Source organism: Etheostoma cragini, chromosome 12 (genome assembly GCF_013103735.1).
Source record: "Etheostoma cragini isolate CJK2018 chromosome 12, CSU_Ecrag_1.0, whole genome shotgun sequence".
Lineage (NCBI taxonomy): Eukaryota > Metazoa > Chordata > Actinopteri > Perciformes > Percidae > Etheostoma > Etheostoma cragini.
In genome coordinates, this window is record NC_048418.1 from 24056682 (window position 1) to 24073449 (window position 16768).

Genomic DNA, 16768 nt, shown 5'->3' on the forward strand with positions numbered 1-16768 from the left:
TTTCAAATAAGCAAAGTGGCAGTTATTCAAGGCCACACCCCCAACCTCCACCTTGCCCCCCCCCACACATCTCCTCCTCAATAGCTACAGACACATAAATAGCACATACTAAGGGAAGCTCATTGTGGCTTTAGTGGCTGTAAAGATGAATTTCCGGAAAGAGACTTCAGATACAGCATTAGGGGACTAATATGGCCTATAAGAAAAAAAAAAAACATGTCATGGGACCTTTAATACCCAAAGATTTTTTAAAACATAAGGTTTCTGTACCTTTAGCTGACAGAGGAGACTCTCAATATAAATACAGTAGATTGATTTTCTTGCAGGTCTGTCTGAGCACCGGTGAGTCATAGCACCATACAGTAGCACGCACACAGTAGCACAGAATAAGGAAACATTTTAAAATAAGCACCAACAGTACGGTTAAAGTTGAGTCATAAATGAGCCACAACAGTGTCATTGAACCAACAATACACAAACGGTTGATTATTAATCCCTAATAGCAGTCATGAGCAACAGCCAGAGATTGTCCTCTTTTCAGTTTCTAGCCAGCTCTACTGAATACGATTTTCTTTCCTTTTTCCAGTCATGTTACATGTGGAGCATGCTTGGCTTATTTCACTTTCATAGCAAATAAAGTGTCTCAGGTCAGAGTTTGTCGCTCCGCTGTTGATCTTGGCAGTCTGTGGTTTGCTTGTCCTTCAGAGAGTTCCGGCTCAGACGAGGGCTCAGACGAGAAAACATCATGCTCAGCTGGTGGTCCTGAACGTGTCAGTGCTTCTCCGATAGCTGCCAGTCATATTGATTCAGTGTGGACTGTATTCTGAAGGAAAAGTATTTGTTGTGGCACTGTTTTTTGTTGTTGGTCAGTGGCACACTGTTAACAACTTTCTGCAAGCATTAGTGGATTGTTACCCTAACCAGGGCAGGCAGCCTTTTACGAGGTTTTATGAACCTAATCCAGTGTTTACCAGCCATCCATGCTCTTAAGGAGCTAACCAGAGTCCATTTAACCATCAAAGTCCAACATTTTGTATCTCCCTACAAGATAGTGGCGGTATTCGTAGTCCCTTCTCTGCCACCTAGAAGGCACAGGATGAATACATAGCTGCGGTGAGAAGGGGTTTGGCACTGAAGATATGACTATGCTGTGACAGGAGGTTGTTCCTCATGAAACATCACTCCTGACTGGCTCGTCTCTGCTCCAGCTTCATTTTGAGTTCCTCATTAAGTGCTGTGGGAAGACAGAAGAAACACATGCCACTGGGTCGCTTTTACGTACAGTAGTGTTTCTAGATCATTTGTTAACCGGACCGGAGCCGGTGAGCTCTGCATTGTGTACTCACTCTGTGCGAGAGGTGAAGGGGAGAGGATGAGCCGTCTCATCGGGTTGGTGGGCGAGGCCGGCACTGGTGTGGTCAGGATGCGGCGGTCGGGGGCTGGAGACCTGGACAGGGGGCTGCTGGGCCAACGGTCTGCAGCAGAATATAAGCAGTGATTAGTATTGCTGTCTGTCTTTCTGTCTGCATGTGGTTTATGCGACCGAGAATGAAACCTTGTTTTGGAGGCAGGGCAGGAGCCTTTGGCAGGGGGCTGGAGGGAGCAGTGTGCAGGATCCTTTCTCCATTCTCATCATTGGCGGAAACATATGCTGATGGATTTAACAAAAACAGAATTTAACATGGTCATTGATTACTTGTAAAGAAAACCTCATAGACAAACAAAAAAAGAATCTGGAGAATGTGTGTGTGCTGCATGGTTGCCTCACTGATATTCTCTTCGTAAGGCTCCTCCAGTAGGAAAGGCTGCAGAGTCCCTGCTGTCTTCTCTACCAGAGCGTCAATGACCTCATGCAGTGTAGCACAGGGAATCTGGAAGGGATTAGGTTATAATAATAGTATACAGGCCTAAAGATGCTGTTTATAATTTATACTGTTTATTGATCCCCAGTGGGGAAATTACAATTTACACTCTGTTCTGTTAGTAATCACTACACACAGGCCCGCCTCACTCTCACACTCTCTCTGCTACTAATCCACACTCTGTACTTTGGTCCGTACTGGGACTTGAACCAGCAACCCTCTGGTTCCCAACTGAACTCTCTCTATAGTCCGAGACATTGTTGATTGCCATCATCGCAAAGCATTACTCAAATGTTATGTTCTATACATTTCCTCTTCTAATATTGTAATATTGTAACCCTTTGTGTGCCGAGTTGTTGGCATGTCCCAAAAAATCCTCAAAATTGGAAAAGACCTTTAGAAAAATACATGAATATACGTGAAGATACATGCTATATTTACTTCTGACAAGTTGTCACTTTAGATGTTTTTTTTCTGACAGAATACAGGACAGAGTGTCTTTTGGAGATTTGCAGAATCAAATATTCATCTCTCCACTTAACAGATCTGTTATGTGTTTTCCATCTTTTCAAACATCTAACCCCATGTCAGGGATGCATCGATTACATATGCCAGTTTTGTATTGTTACCAATACAATGAAGCAGATAAGGTATTGGCCATGGTGTGACTGCTATGCATACATTGACATTTTTTTCTTTATATGGTTTTTATAAAATTACATGTTCCTGCAATCAGTCACACCAGTTACGACAAACCAAGGACTCAAGTTTTTAGTAGAGTGTTATACAGATCATAAATCTAGGAAAAGCCCTGGTATCTGATACCCTGATTTAAAGTATTGGAAACTGTATTGGTAGGGAAAATGTTAGATTGATGAATCCCTAACCTGAGGTTTTTCCCTGTTCATCAAAATCATGACTATTCATACAGAATAATTCCACTTTAAGAAATGTAAGATGTGAAGAGAATCGGAAAGTATGAAGCACTTACAGGATTTTCTACATCAATGACATAACCACCTGAGTCCCTCTGAGTCACACGGTAATGTCTGAACACTGACCTGGAGCAAAAGAGAGAAACACATGTGCAGTGAATGTAGCATGGGACTGACATTTGCAGCTGTAGTGCCCAGATGTTCAGCAGTTGTTTACCCGTTGAGGTCCTGCCGAGTAGTGACAGCCAATGAGCACCCATCTCTGCCTGGCCGGAGCAACATGTTGCCGCAGTCCGGGTGTCTCTCTAAAAGGACTTCAGCCTCCGTTCGAGACACTGGTCGAAAACACCTGCATGCCACACACACGTAATCATAAAATCACACATCCCAAATGTGGTCCAGCTCCAGTGCATCCTCTCAACAAAACTCAGGAGAACTCACGGTGGGATCTCTCCTACTAAAGGCACAGAGAGGGGCGAGGGAGGAGCACGCGTGGGTGTGCGGGTTCTCCGTCTGGACCTCTCTTTGTCCACCACCTCCTTCAGCATCTGCAGCTGGCCCGGCAGCAACGTGAGACAGGACGGTAAATTCAGCTGCGAGTGGACAGAGACGGGAATGTTTTTAAGATTGCGTAAAACAGATACAGATTGATGCAGGTGTGCAAAAGATGAATATTTACATCTACAACGGAGTAGAGGAAACCTTTCCACAGCTCCCTTGATTCCAAGTTAGGTGCCTAGAAAAGAGGACGGCACTGTTACACCTTGTAACAATTGTGTGTGTGTGTGTGTGTGTGTGTGTGTGTGTGTGTGTGTGTTTGTTTGTGTGTGCGTGCTTTTTGAGTAGCATTACTGTGAGTTTGGTCTCTCCATCCTTCATGCGCAGGATGAGTCTGGCTGCCTCCAGGTTTCTGTCCCGGCTGCAGTCGTCCTTCAGGGACACGAAGCCACTGAGGTCCAGCTTCTCCACGTACTGAAACACACACACACACAGTGTAAACACCCTATGATGCACAAACACCAACATGTATACAGACTGAAACTTACATGACTGTCCTTGGCATTATTGAAGAAATACAAAGAATTCCCACACAGACAGGTCCACAGACGCCTGGATGCCTGTCACACACGGAAATAAGGATGTGAAATAAGGTTACACACTTTCAGTATTTACATGTGTTTAATGGATATTTCCCTTTTTTTATTGCCCCCACATTTCCTGTCCCAGGAGATGAATAGGAAGTGAGGCACAGCTGCCGTCAATCTGTGGCCATGGATCAGTGCAATACCCTGCACCTGAACAGCAGCTCACATTACATGTCTATTGCATCAAAAATGAGCCTAATGAGAGGGTGGGCCTGGGGGGAGGGCATCCCATTCTGTATATGTCACTTTACATTTTAGTAAAAAACATGCAAAAGAGTTTTTGAGTAAAATTGTCTGTTACTCTATGCAACTTTGTATTTGAGATATTTGAGATGCACAGCGCATGTCAAAAGAAGATCATTTCTCTGGGTCAGCAATGCATTCGCGGTGATGAAAATATATGGCACACGTTCAGTTAATTTCTTATTAACATACAGCCACATATCGATCAAAAGATGGGATTTAAATGATATGCAATATTTTGACACCAGTCGAATTTCCGATTCATCAGTTATGATTCGTTTATAAATCTGTGCACGCTTTCCATGTCAGATTCTTGCAAAATCAGACTTCTTCAAACAAATCGGTTATACCCCATGTAAAGCGATCCCTAGCACCAGTGTACAGTCTCGCCTCGCCCATTTCAACACAAGAAGGAAGTTAACAGCTTTCTGGGAATGGGGGATCAGCTGGTGTACACTGACCACCGCTACCCGTAGTTTGCATCGGAAACAACATGGCACCGCACCGGGTGAGCCTACCTTTTCTTTCGGTCCTCGCTTTTCCAGGTATCCTTCGTAGTAGCAGGGCGGGAGCTGCGCCCGGGGTCCCCCCGGCCCGGAGCGCTGTCTGACGGGTGCAGCCGCCATGAGTGTCGCTGGCTGGGCACCGACCGAGGACAAAGGGGCGCTGAGCAATTCGGGGAGTGACACGCCTTCCCCGATGAGATAGTGCTGTGGCAATAATCCAACAGCTGGCTGGTGTGGCCTGCTGTCTGGGGATCATGCAGATGGGTTGGTTGTCCAGATTAGAAATTGGATGGTTGGGGGATAAATGTACATAGATGTTCATTAAGAAACAAATGACTATTTGAAAATCCGGTGTATCAAAAAAAAGAGAATCCTATGCCTCTGATACTTTCTGCATCAGTGTACGCACATTGTATCATGACATTGTATACATTTAAATCCAATTCAGTTGCAGGGATGTAAAGATACACGGGGAGCGAAATTACTTAATATTTATTTGGAGAAGTGAATACAGCATCCATTCCCCTTTACATAGTAACAAGTATATACAATACAGAATATTACACTTAGTACAGATGTAGTCCATATATCACAAAGATAATCCAGAATACTCCCACTTTACGTCTCCCCAGTGTCACAGTTACAATAATAATGCATTGCTTAAGACACAGCATCTGTAATGAAGACACATGCAAAGCAGTTATATTTTAACAGAAAATTCCATTAAGATTGTACATAATAAAATAAAGCTTTAAAGGCTAATAATACTTTATCAACATTGCAAAGTTGAGACACTTATGGATAAAATATGAGCAATCACAGAATGAGTGTTGTAATAAATGTCAGCTGCAGCATTCAGACAACTCTTTCAGATGTCAGCAGTGGCACACACAAATTGATTTTAGCCCTTTGTTCGACAACATTCATCACCAATTTTATACAAGCTGAATAATGGCTCAACCTGAACCCCCAACCCTGTTCTCCCCCCTTGAACTCGGGATTTTGATTTAGTGTAATGAGGCATGTAAACCAACACAGAACTACACAGTTACTACCCAGCACAGCCAAATACCCTGGCCCTGTACATAACATCAATAAAATAGGAGACATGCAAACATAACATGTAGAAGGCACATACTATAATAAAAATTAGATAGATATTCCAGGAGACTTCAGAGGCACCGTGGGATGGGGCAGATAATGAGAGAGGGGGTAGGGGTACAGGGGCAGGTGGTGAATAAAGACCAGCGGGGGAGGGAGGGCATAATCCACTGCTGTGTGCTCCTCCCTGCTGAAAAGACCTGTCTGTTCCGCTCCCACTTTTAACAGAGATGGGAGAGATGAATTGGGTGGGGGGCGGTCTAACAAGGGGATCATGACAACAGGAGAAAGTTGGTATTTCAGGGAACAGCAAAGACCCTCACAGTTTGTAATCAGCTTTTAAAAGACTTAATTGAAACTGAAACCAGCTATTGTGCACAGACCTTCCTCATTATCAGTAAATTCTGTCCACAATAGTTTGGAGATAGTTATGGAGCATTGTCTGTCAGATCAAGTGTGCAGTTTCAGCCTGAAAACTGAGGCAGGTACAGAAACACCCAATACACATCAGAAAAATTTCCATGCTCCAAATTATAGGTTAGAGTACTAAAGCCAAGCTTACACCAGCACGATGGGGGGAAACAAATCAGACTGAAAATTCATCAACAAACTGTTGGGAAAAGCCCACAAAACATTGAGAGTGACACTGCCAGCAGTATCAATACAGCCTGAGAAAAAAGGAGGAACTGAAGGACGCTTATGCTTATGGCTTGGGTGGAGTGCTACTAAACATTTGGGATGAGTTTGAATCATGTTGCATTGTTGTGGGTTGCACTTTAGTGGGAACAAAGGTCTGCTTTTCCTTAAGAAAATTTGAAGTAAACATTTTCGTAGGGCTAAAAACATTTAACTTCATGCTGCAGATTTGCCCACATCTGGCTATATGAAATATGTTTTCTTTTAATGACAAATGTCAGTCTAGTCCAATGATTGAATCAGCTCTAAAAGGAGTGAGTGGAATGCAGTGAGAAACATTGGAAGGGCTGTTAGTAAATTAAATATTTGACAACGTAGCAACAAATAGTGTGATAAAGGTTACAAACTAAGCACATTTATGGATGCCCTCCAACTCTTTAGACTCAACTACAACACAACGGGTTTGGTATCCAGTGAACTGCCGTTTGTAAAACGGACAGATTCTCTGATCAGCAGTGGTGTGAGAATGAAAAACATTTTATAGAGCTGCCAGTCTATGTAAACCTGGTGACGGGCTCCAGCCATTTTTAAAGTTTTACATATCTACTTTAGGAAGAAAAAACAAATCCACACCTAAACATAAGACAAGCCAACCAACATGTATTTGGTAAGAGATTATAAAGCCGTATGACAGTGCCAATAGCTAAGAATGACCACCGGATGGCAGTGGAGGACAGTCTCAGACAGACAGAAGGTAGCCATTCCTCCCTGTTGACTCTAACCGCTCCATGCTGACAACAGTACTAAAGCCTGAAGGCACAGAAGTGAAAATTGGGAGTGTGGAAAACAGTGCTGGGAAGAATGTATGTGTATACATGCATTTGTGCAGTAACATTATGAACAATACATAGAGCAAGAAAGGTCATCTTGTGAATATAAAATAGATTTAGGATTCAAGGATAAACTAGTCGCACTTCTTAGTGTTTGTGGATACTGCTGAACATGTCACTAGATGTCATTCTCTCTTGATCTTTCTTCATCAGTTCTTGTGATGGATGTGTAGAGTACAAAGTGCACAGGTGCATAGAGAATGAACGTAAATACTTAAACACTACGCTGTCATTTTTCTGACTGAACATCCCCCTGTCCTTACTGTTTTTAAAAATCCCTTACATCTTTTAATCTGACAGTATTAAAAAAATATCTTTTCTCAATTAACTCCTAGGTACAAATTAGGTTCCTGTCTTTAGATGTTTGGTGTTAAATTACAATTAAGAAAAGATATATTTTGGTTATTGAGAGTTGATCATCCTCTACCATCCCCCTTGTGCTGTTCACCTCTTGCCTTGCTGTGTTTTACTGTGGCAGAGGCACCACCACCTCAACGTAGTTGTTGGGGAAGTATCCCGATTTTCCGCGAATGGCTCCCTCAAACCAGTTCTCATCGATTTTATTGACCAAGGTGATGATGTCACCCTCGTTGAAGCCCAGCTCTCCTTCGTTCTCTGGCTCAAAGTCATACAGGGCTTTACAGCATGGCTCAGCTGCACAGAGAGACACAAAAAGGGGAGAGATGCAAAGAGGGAGAAAGAAAAAAAGACTGTCATTTTGTGAAAAGAGCATTTTATCATTTCCCTTTAATAAGATTAGTAAATCCTGTGTCACCAATATGTTTTCCAATAGGACTCTAGAATATACCATAAACGGGAGTCATTTCAACAGGAGATGTTTATAGGTTAGTCGTCAATGTGGTTAGGGAGAACAACTTTGAAACGCCACAACCACTGACCACTTAAAACAAAGCTAGAACATGGTTTGACATTTTTATACCTATGCAGTCTTGGTCAAACAGAGTAATATGCACACTCAAACAAGTACCGTCTTGTTCTCGTAATCTGACAGACTGGACCCAACAACACCATTCAAAGTTAGTCAAATCCTTTACCATCCCACAGACATGCATACACCTCTCTGCCACACAGATGTGAGCCAGAGTGAAAGTATCACGTTATCTTCAAGTCTCACTCACGCCGTCTGCTCTTGATGGAGGTTCTTTGGAAGGATGGACCTGGATATTGTGCTGGTTAATGTCGCGGAAGGAAAGACACACCAGTCTTAAAAATGAGATGGAGTCGCACAGATCACACACCACCTCCCACACACACACACACACACTCTCTTTACCGGAAGAGTAAGCTGGAGGGGTTGTTGCAGATGGGGAGTATCCTCCGTTAGAGTTTTCAACATCTCCATAGTCATAGGATGGTCTGGGTTTGGGCGTGTATTCGCGCCTTGGACGAGACTGAGCATCATTCACCCTGCACACAATCAGAATAAAAAAACATCACCTCTATGAGCCCACAAGTAGGATGTGGACCAATACAGAGACAGGCAGGTTTAACAAAGAGCTGTTCATTGATTTTATTGTGGGCTATTATCCAATCACTACAACTACAAGTAAAATGTCAAAAGCAAAACAATGCCAAAGTAAAATTCATATTTAATTCCTTTAATGGGGCAAAAAGGGATTGTATAAAAATGATTAAAAAAAAACTAAGTATCCAAATCTACTGTCTATAAAAACACTATAACAAACGGCCACTTGTAATCAGATGGTAAAAGGAAAGATTTTACAGCTGAATCATGCCTTGTCACAAACCAGAGGACACAGCCTCAACATAGAAAAAGGCATGCAATCTTCCACGCACAGTCTTGGCACTGACCTTTCTCTTAGTTTGTCAGAAAGCTCCTCCAGGACCTGTGTGGCCTGTCTGTGGTACTGCAGCAGAGACTCGACAAAGGAGGACAGCTGACTCACCTGCTCCACCTACATACACACAAAAACTATTTTAGAACGAGACCAAACAGGAACAGCAGTGGTGCTTCGGAGAATTCTTTACTGGTTAATCATTTGCATTCCGGTCTCCTATTATACCTTTTGTTTGTTTATTAAAAACACTCTTACAGGTATGAGAAAAACACTAATGCAAGTCACTGGGGAAAAAAACAAAAACAAAAAACACACCTGGCAGATACAGAAGTAACACATACCTTGCTAGCTGCATCCAATGCAATTAGAAACAGAGATACTAGCCAGAATAAATACTATCAGATACTCTTTTATACTATATATAAAAAAATCATACATTTTTAGTATGTTTGGCTCCCATGTTTCATACAGTTCTAATGATTAATGATTATTTAGCATAATTTGTTTTTCATAATTTGCTCTCCTATTTTAAGTTTGTCCAACTAGTTCTTCTTTATTCACTGCCTAATGCTTCCTGATAGAATATGCCAATTCAACTACATCTGCTTCAGCTATTAATGCTTTTAACCATAATTGTATCAGAGCATTGATACAAGTTGATTGATACATTTTGGCTCCCCAAAGAAAACTAGACAGCATCATAAAACTTCTACCTGTTGTAAAATCTACTTATCTATCAAACCACCTATTAAGGTGGTTCAGCATTCCCACTGATTAAATTGATTGGCTTATTACATTAAGACAATTATATTATAATTAACTTATACATTAAGGTCATTATTATAACAATTATTATTATTATTATTATTATTTAATTATTGCCTACGTTATTGACAACAGGATTAATTGAACACCTTATTTTTTTTTTAAATAATAAATAAAATAAAATCAAGATTAGCCGGGTACTAACATCGGTTTCCAGCAGGTTGTGCATGGAGCCTTCAGCCATTTCTTTGGACTCGTGGAACTTCTCCAGGGCCTGCCTGATCTCCTCATCTTGGATTTTACCTTGACGTTTCTTCTTATAATCATAGTCCAGACGGCGGCCCTCTAGCTTCTTCAGGTGGTACTGAGGGTGTGAAAGAGTTGGGATTGGGAGGATGAGGTGTCACAAAATGATATTATGAGTATCCAAGCATTTTTACATGATAGTTTGACAAAATTGCAAGATTTTGAAGAAAAATTCTCAAAATTTTTTTACAAAGTCTTGATCGCTTTAAATATGCGTGCACTTTCGATTGAAAAAAAAACAGACAATAGAAATCAAGATTTACATAAATATTGTCCGGAATTCTCCTTTAAACATTTGCATGTCATTTCACACTCATGCACCAGGACAGTAAATACCATTTCCTTGTTTCATATTGCAGCTGACGCACAGACTGTGGAGCTCATTAATCAATGCCAGGCCTGTACGTGCAGAGGCATTCTACCTCTTTAATTCTACCTGAATGTCTTTGACGTCCTTCTCAGCGACTGCCTGCAGCGGGTCAATAAAGTTCTGCTTCACATCAATATCCAGAGAGTCTTTGATCTCGGCCATCCTCTTCATCGACTCCCCAATGTCTGTTAGTGCCCCACCTGTAGTTCACACGTTCAAAATAACAGCATTAGGGAATGTGGGACATCGTGAGGAATGTTAATAACAATCGCTAGCCCTATACTAAGATCTTATCCTTTAACTGCCTTGACTGTTCTTACCAAAGTTGGTGTCTTCTCCCATATCCCGTCCATACTTAGTCATGCACTCCCCCAGGAGGCCCTCAGGCTGGGGGTAGCCCGGACTCTTGACCTGCCCACGCATTTTGGACACTGTGTTGAGCATGGACAGTTTAGCTCTTGTTGCCGGGTTGGGCTGGAGGTACTCTGATGTTTTACTGATGACTTCCACCACTGCTTTGCTGGTAACATCTGCTCTCTGGTAGTACAGGTTAGAGAAAGACAATCATTCATGTGTGTGCATATGATGAGTTTTAGGTCTCATGAGTCATCATTTAACAAGTTTAACTAAAGGTCGAGAAAAGAACATATTCTACATGGTTATAGTAATACCTAAACGAAATCCCCGATTTCAATTTTTTAATCAACTTTCTTCAATAAATATTTCTTGCCACTTTTGTCAACATAAATACATGTAAGCAGCAGGCTTATTCAATAAAGGCATAACATAGTGATGAAATAACAATAGGGCCCTTAGGCTTAAATCAACATCATGCTACAACAGAAACAAGGCTCTGGAGTTATTGAGATGTTTAAATCCCATTAGCTGAAAACAATCCTACGCAGCAACCACTAGAATGTAATTCTACAAATAATATTAGTGCAGCCTAATCTGTGGGTGAGGGGAAAAATCGATACAGCATCGTATTATGATATTTTCCGTGGCAATACTGTATCGATACACAGAAGCCAAGTATGGATCTTTTATTATATGTGTGATGGTCAGTTTGTCCCATTTTGCAGCAATAAAATTAAAGTGTGATGAACAAACAGAGAAATGTATCTTTTTAGATGAAACAGATGTTGACAAAGTTTCCTTTGGGGGACATCATTTGAAATTGGGAATAACTAATAAAAATAATAAAATTGAAATGATATTGCATCTTGGCATTAGTATAGTGTTGATATCGTATCGTGAGGCCTGGTGATTCCCACCCTTAGCCTGATCTTTATCTGCAACTTTGCAGAAGTACTGGGTTTAAACTAAATGATTAGACAAGCAAAAAAGAAAGAAAAAGGCTAAGCAGCATTTTAATGTATTTAGATTTTGAATCTCAACGTTAGAATTTAAACTTTGAACTATTTGGTACAGCCCTAATGTTTAGTGTAGACATTTTTTTTTTTTAAATGTTTTAACTTGTTAATCATTTTGTAAGATGGGAAAGGGATCCATTTATAAAAGATTATTATTATTATGAACTATATGTATGTTACCCTCTCAAGGTCCTTGAAGTCTTCATCCAGTTTGGTTCCCTCTGCACCTCCAACCTTCTCACTCACCAGCTGTGAACACAGAACATTCAGAGTACTGAAGCCGAATGATGGATGAATACTTCTAGGATCCCACATGTTGTGCTCCGTGACTAAATTGACAATCTACACACACGGTCATATGAGAAAATAAAGGATTAATTAAACCCTTCAAACTTGTAATCATAATACTGTGAATATTTTTGTTAACTGTCTTCCCGTGCATTTCCAAGTTGAAGGCCAACTACAGAACGTCATTCCTGGAGCTAATGGGGGATCAGATGTCTGCTCAAGGACACTTTAACAAGGAGAAAACCTGTCAATAGGGATTTAACCAGACCTTCACAACTACACTGCGCTCTGTTTCCAAACTTCAATGGATATTTAACTAATTCCGTTTTCCCCAGGCCTGGTTATCACAATTCTCAAATTCCAAGACATACCCATGTTTCCGTCAGTGGAGGAATTTTAAGTCTGCGTGAGGGAATGAATACGGAAAACTGGACTTTCCTCTCTACAGAGAACCTTCGTTCCATTATGAATTCTATTAAATGTTTTTCCATCAGGTCAGCACACACATTGCAGTCACGTACACTAAAAACACATCCATGGATACTTTCACTAAACACACACACACACTAACTTTATCTTGCTCCCAATTCATAACCTGACTCACACATGGCACATACGTTCTCCATTTCTCATCCAGAGCAACACACTGTAAAATCCAGTGAAGTTGGCTGGCAGGCCAAGAAGAGACTCATTGTACGGCGTGTGTGTGTCATTTGGTTCAACTCCGTGCAGCTGTCAGTCCTACACTGCAAATAAAGCTATGACCAGATGGATCAATCAATCAATCTATCTAGTTTTTACAATAAGCAGCCTTGGTATAGTTGTTTTGTATGAAACAGTCAGTAGCTCTGAAAATACCCTAAGCTCTGTTTGCCATTTGATTTATGGGATATAATTCAGCCCCACATGTTCCCTAATTATGAAGTCTAATAAACAGCATTTTAATTGCAATTAATGAATCTCATGGTCCCAGATGTGAAGATGTGGCATGTAGATGTGTGAAATCCAAACACACTTTCAGCACCCCATCTGGCTTCCTGAATGCCAGCACTCATTTGTATGTCCTCCATGACTAACAAACCAGCCTCGCCCCGTCTGACTACGGTATGTAATATATGTTGGAAAACTTGTTTTAGTTGTAGGTATGTGAGATTTTGCTTTAATTTTTGTTTTCTTAATAAGTAAACTTGCAGCTCAGTTTGTATGGAGTTGTTTGGGAACCAGAGGGTCGCTGGTTCAAGTTCCCATAGGGACCAAAGTATGGTGGTGGACTGGTAGCTGGAGAGGTGCCAGTTCACATCCTGGGCACTGCCAAGGTGCTCTTGAGCAAGGCATCGCACCCCCAAGTGCTCGGGGCGCCTTTCCATGGGCAGCCCCCTGACTATGACATCTCTCCATTAGTGCATGTATAGGACCTGAGCTATTGTGTGTAAATCAGGCCTTTGTGTAATGTGTGTAATAACAACAGAGTGTAAATTGTAATTTACCCTTGTGAGACTAATAAAGGACACATTATTATTAATATTAAAAAAGGAGGTCTAAAAGAGAGTCATAAACCCATTTGATAGAAAACATGTGGGTTTAGTCTTGTTGGTCAATGACAAAAGCAAGATAAATTACATGATGTGGAATAGTACAAACAGCAATATTTAATACCCTGTGCACAGTGTCAGCAATAGATTGGTGGATTAGCAATTTAGCTGACTAATCTGTTTACTCATTGATTGAATCAAGTATATTTTTATGACATTTATGAAGCCGGAGCTTCTTAGGCAACTAAGAAAATTGATTCTCCTCCTCCACCTTGTTTTATTTCTTTATAGCCTGAATGGCTTGTTGACTAGGCTTGTGCTAATAGAGAGCAGGGTGTTCAGTATAGGTCCTGTATGATAACAAAAAGAAGAAGAAGCCAATATGAAATAACATTTGTGTGCACTCATCCCTGGTTTGATAATTTTGCTGTGCTGTTAACAAACTGAGTCTACTGGAAGATGGTTTGAGCAAAGTGTTCACATAACTAGGATTCCATTACACACCCACAAAAAAAAGAAGAAAAAAAAAAAGAGACACTTGCATGTGACAGTGTTAGGCCAAAGCAAGGACCTGTTGCAAGGCAGGTGTCATTAGAACATAAGCCACCTGTTTTACAGGCCATGTCTTGTTGAGCTTCATGTTTGCGTTGGCGGGTTTAATCTTAATTTAACTATCTCAGGAGCCATCGGTTATATTTCATTCCTATGAGGGATGAGCGCCAGTTCTAAGTTGGAGCACAAGACAAACCTGACTCAATAAATCCAGATTTTCAGACTACTTAGTATTTTTTCTTTTCTTTTCAGTTTTAAATGCATGCTATGCCTACATCGGACATCGTCCCCGATATTGACAAAATAGCTGGATCTGGGATTGGAAAAATTAACAGATCCACGGACAAATCCAGTTGTTTTTCTTTCTTTTCCTTCGTCGCAGCACATCCTACGGCATTCGCCAAGAACATGTGTGTTGCATGCTGAAAAAGTTGAGTTGACCATAAAAAGGAACAATACTACCAAGCACATGCAAATTCAATACATCACATCTATGTTATTTTGTCTGAGTTAGGAAGCTAATGATTAGTTAGGAAAGTCTGGTACATTTAGTCTCTTCCACATGGTGGAAGGACGGTATAAGGTGAAAGGTATGTAGTTTCTTATTAAGATAAGATAAGATAATTTGTTTATTAGTCCCCAATGGGGAAATTACTGCACTACACTCTGTGTACACACTTTTGTTAGTACTCACACACAGGCCTGAAATACACACACATGCTCAGGACCTATACATGCACTATACATGGAGAGATGTCAGAGTGAGTGGGCTGCCAGCTGAACCAGCGCCCTGAGCGGTCGGGGGGGGGTTCGGTGCCTTGCTCAAGGGCACCTGGCAGTGCCCAGGAGGTGAACTGGCATCTCTCCAACCACCTATCCACGCTCCCAAGTTTTTGGGTCCATACGGGGATTTGAACCAGTGACCCATCCAGTTCCCAACCCAACTCCCTATGGACTGAGCTACTGCCACCCCCCCCCCGAATCAACAACGTTATTGGATCGGTATCGGGTATCGACGGATACACAAAGCCCAGGCAGCAGGACTGAAAAAGTTGGATTTGCACATTCCTTTGTCACACTGGTAGTGCTACAAGAGAATTGGGAGACGTATTCCAAAATTAGATGTTCAGCTACGTCACAGTGTCACCAAACTAAAAATCATGAGCATGGATTATCACTATAATGGTAAATGATTCAGGGCCTGCATGACACTATGGCTTCTTCATGTGTTACGAGATAAATCCTTGACTAGAGATCATACCTTTTCTGCGATACATTAGAATACAGAAGTGTTGAAATACATTTAAGTACAAATAAACAGCTTAAAAATATATGTCATGATACTATCCATGGCTCACAGGTTGTTATGTTGTTGAAAACAATAGGAGACACAGCTGAGTTGACTTTGAACTAGCTACAGTACCACCACAACCCATGAGCCAAGTGTTTTGAAAACATTGTGTAATCCAGCACTTTAGAAATAGCCAACATAACCATCACTTTGGGGTATTAGCTAACACTTGCGTGGTTTATCTACCTGCTGTTTAACATACCTGCAAAACACGAAAAAAAACAAGCACTAGAAATTAATCCTTTCAATGCCTGACTCATGTGTCAGTCATAAACTTCGACAAATTAACGTTAGTAGATCTTATACTTGTTAAATTAATTCAAATTTTAATTCTGTGAACATTCATTATATTTGAGTGAATAGTGATAATTTTGAATAGGGGACAGTAACTTTAGTGCTTCAACATGACGTCAGGACAAAAACCTACTATGTAGCTAGCGAAAAAACAAGGAAAAGTTACCGTTGCGAACGCCAATTTGCTAACTATCTAGCTAGCTAGATTAGTATTAACGTTAGTTAAAGTAGCTAACGTTAAGGGGGTTGGCGTTTTCTTTGAGCCACAACACATTTGACAGTTGTTTAATATATTAATAACAATATAACGTCAGCTCGTAACGTTATACTGTTCAAGTATAAAGCGTTTCTTATAAAGTTAAGCTAGCTAGCTAAGTAGCGTTAGTGTTTATCGTTAATGCTAGCTAACTACCCATAACATTTTCACTTGTGTTAACTAGCTAACGTTAGCTTGAAACTAGCATAAACTCGCAATAAAAGTAATTTTAGCTAGCTTAGTTAGCTAAGTTTGGCTAAGCTACCAAAAGTCGCGCTCTTACCTGGCTCGCTTTGTAAAATTGCTTCCTTAATCCTGCAACCGACATCTTGCACCGTCAATGTTGCCACCTGGATCTCGACGAGGAAAATGTATTTAGAAGTAGTTGCTGTGAGTTTGTAGTTTACAGCAAACACAGCTAGCAGCCGAGCAACACGTCTTCAAACTTTGCACCGTGGATGTGAAACTTGCTAGGCAACCACAATTTCCTGGACCCAGCTGCATGTGGGAGGCTCCATCCTGGTGGATAAAGTGAGTCCACAC

At 41.1% G+C, this 16768-nt stretch overlaps 2 protein-coding genes across 4 annotated transcripts; both read right to left on the reverse strand.

Annotated features, from left to right (window-relative positions):
- Nucleotides 1-859: 859 nt before the first annotated feature.
- On the reverse strand, nt 860-5068 carry stap2a (signal transducing adaptor family member 2a). The gene is made up of 11 exons (XM_034887032.1): nt 4704-5068; nt 3844-3915; nt 3650-3769; nt 3477-3533; nt 3239-3390; nt 3015-3146; nt 2854-2923; nt 1769-1871; nt 1556-1651; nt 1347-1475; nt 860-1234 (listed from the first exon to the last, which is right to left on the reverse strand). The coding sequence occupies exons 1-11, from the start codon at nt 4809-4811 to the stop codon at nt 1179-1181; spliced, it is 1095 nt and encodes a 364-aa protein (XP_034742923.1). The 5' UTR covers nt 4812-5068; the 3' UTR covers nt 860-1178.
- Nucleotides 5069-6600: 1532 nt separating this feature from the next.
- LOC117953751 (endophilin-A2-like) lies at nt 6601-16767 on the reverse strand. Of its 3 annotated transcripts, none has more exons than XM_034887030.1 (9): nt 16509-16767; nt 12133-12201; nt 10900-11116; nt 10646-10779; nt 10109-10267; nt 9152-9255; nt 8613-8746; nt 8458-8496; nt 6601-7972 (listed from the first exon to the last, which is right to left on the reverse strand). In XM_034887030.1, exons 1-9 carry the CDS (start codon nt 16551-16553, stop codon nt 7785-7787), a joined length of 1089 nt encoding a protein of 362 aa, XP_034742921.1. In that variant the 5' UTR covers nt 16554-16767; the 3' UTR covers nt 6601-7784. The 3 variants fall into 3 exon arrangements, with proteins under 3 accessions (XP_034742921.1, XP_034742920.1, XP_034742922.1); XM_034887029.1 differs by having other exon boundaries at nt 8458-8508; XM_034887031.1 differs by lacking the exon at nt 8458-8496.
- Between the last annotated feature and the right edge of the window lies 1 nt (nt 16768).

Excerpts from the sequence above, each read along its gene's own strand:
- LOC117953751 (XM_034887029.1), bottom strand. The coding sequence starts at position 16,553 with ATGTCGGTTGCAGGATTAAGGAAGCAATTTTACAAAGCGAGCCAG. Across the intron at positions 11,117-12,132 it reads ACTTCAAGGACCTTGAGAGG|AGAGCAGATGTTACCAGCAA; the intron begins GTAACATACATA and ends CTGTACTACCAG. Across the intron at positions 7,973-8,457 it reads CTCCATCAAGAGCAGACGGC|CTGAGCCATGCTGTAAAGCC; the intron begins GTGAGTGAGACT and ends CTCTCTGTGCAG.
- stap2a (XM_034887032.1), bottom strand. The coding sequence starts at position 4,811 with ATGGCGGCTGCACCCGTCAGACAGCGCTCCGGGCCGGGGGGACCCCGG. Across the intron at positions 3,770-3,843 it reads ATAATGCCAAGGACAGTCAT|TACGTGGAGAAGCTGGACCT; the intron begins GTAAGTTTCAGT and ends TGTGTGTTTCAG. Across the intron at positions 3,147-3,238 it reads TTAGTAGGAGAGATCCCACC|GTGTTTTCGACCAGTGTCTC; the intron begins GTGAGTTCTCCT and ends TGTGGCATGCAG.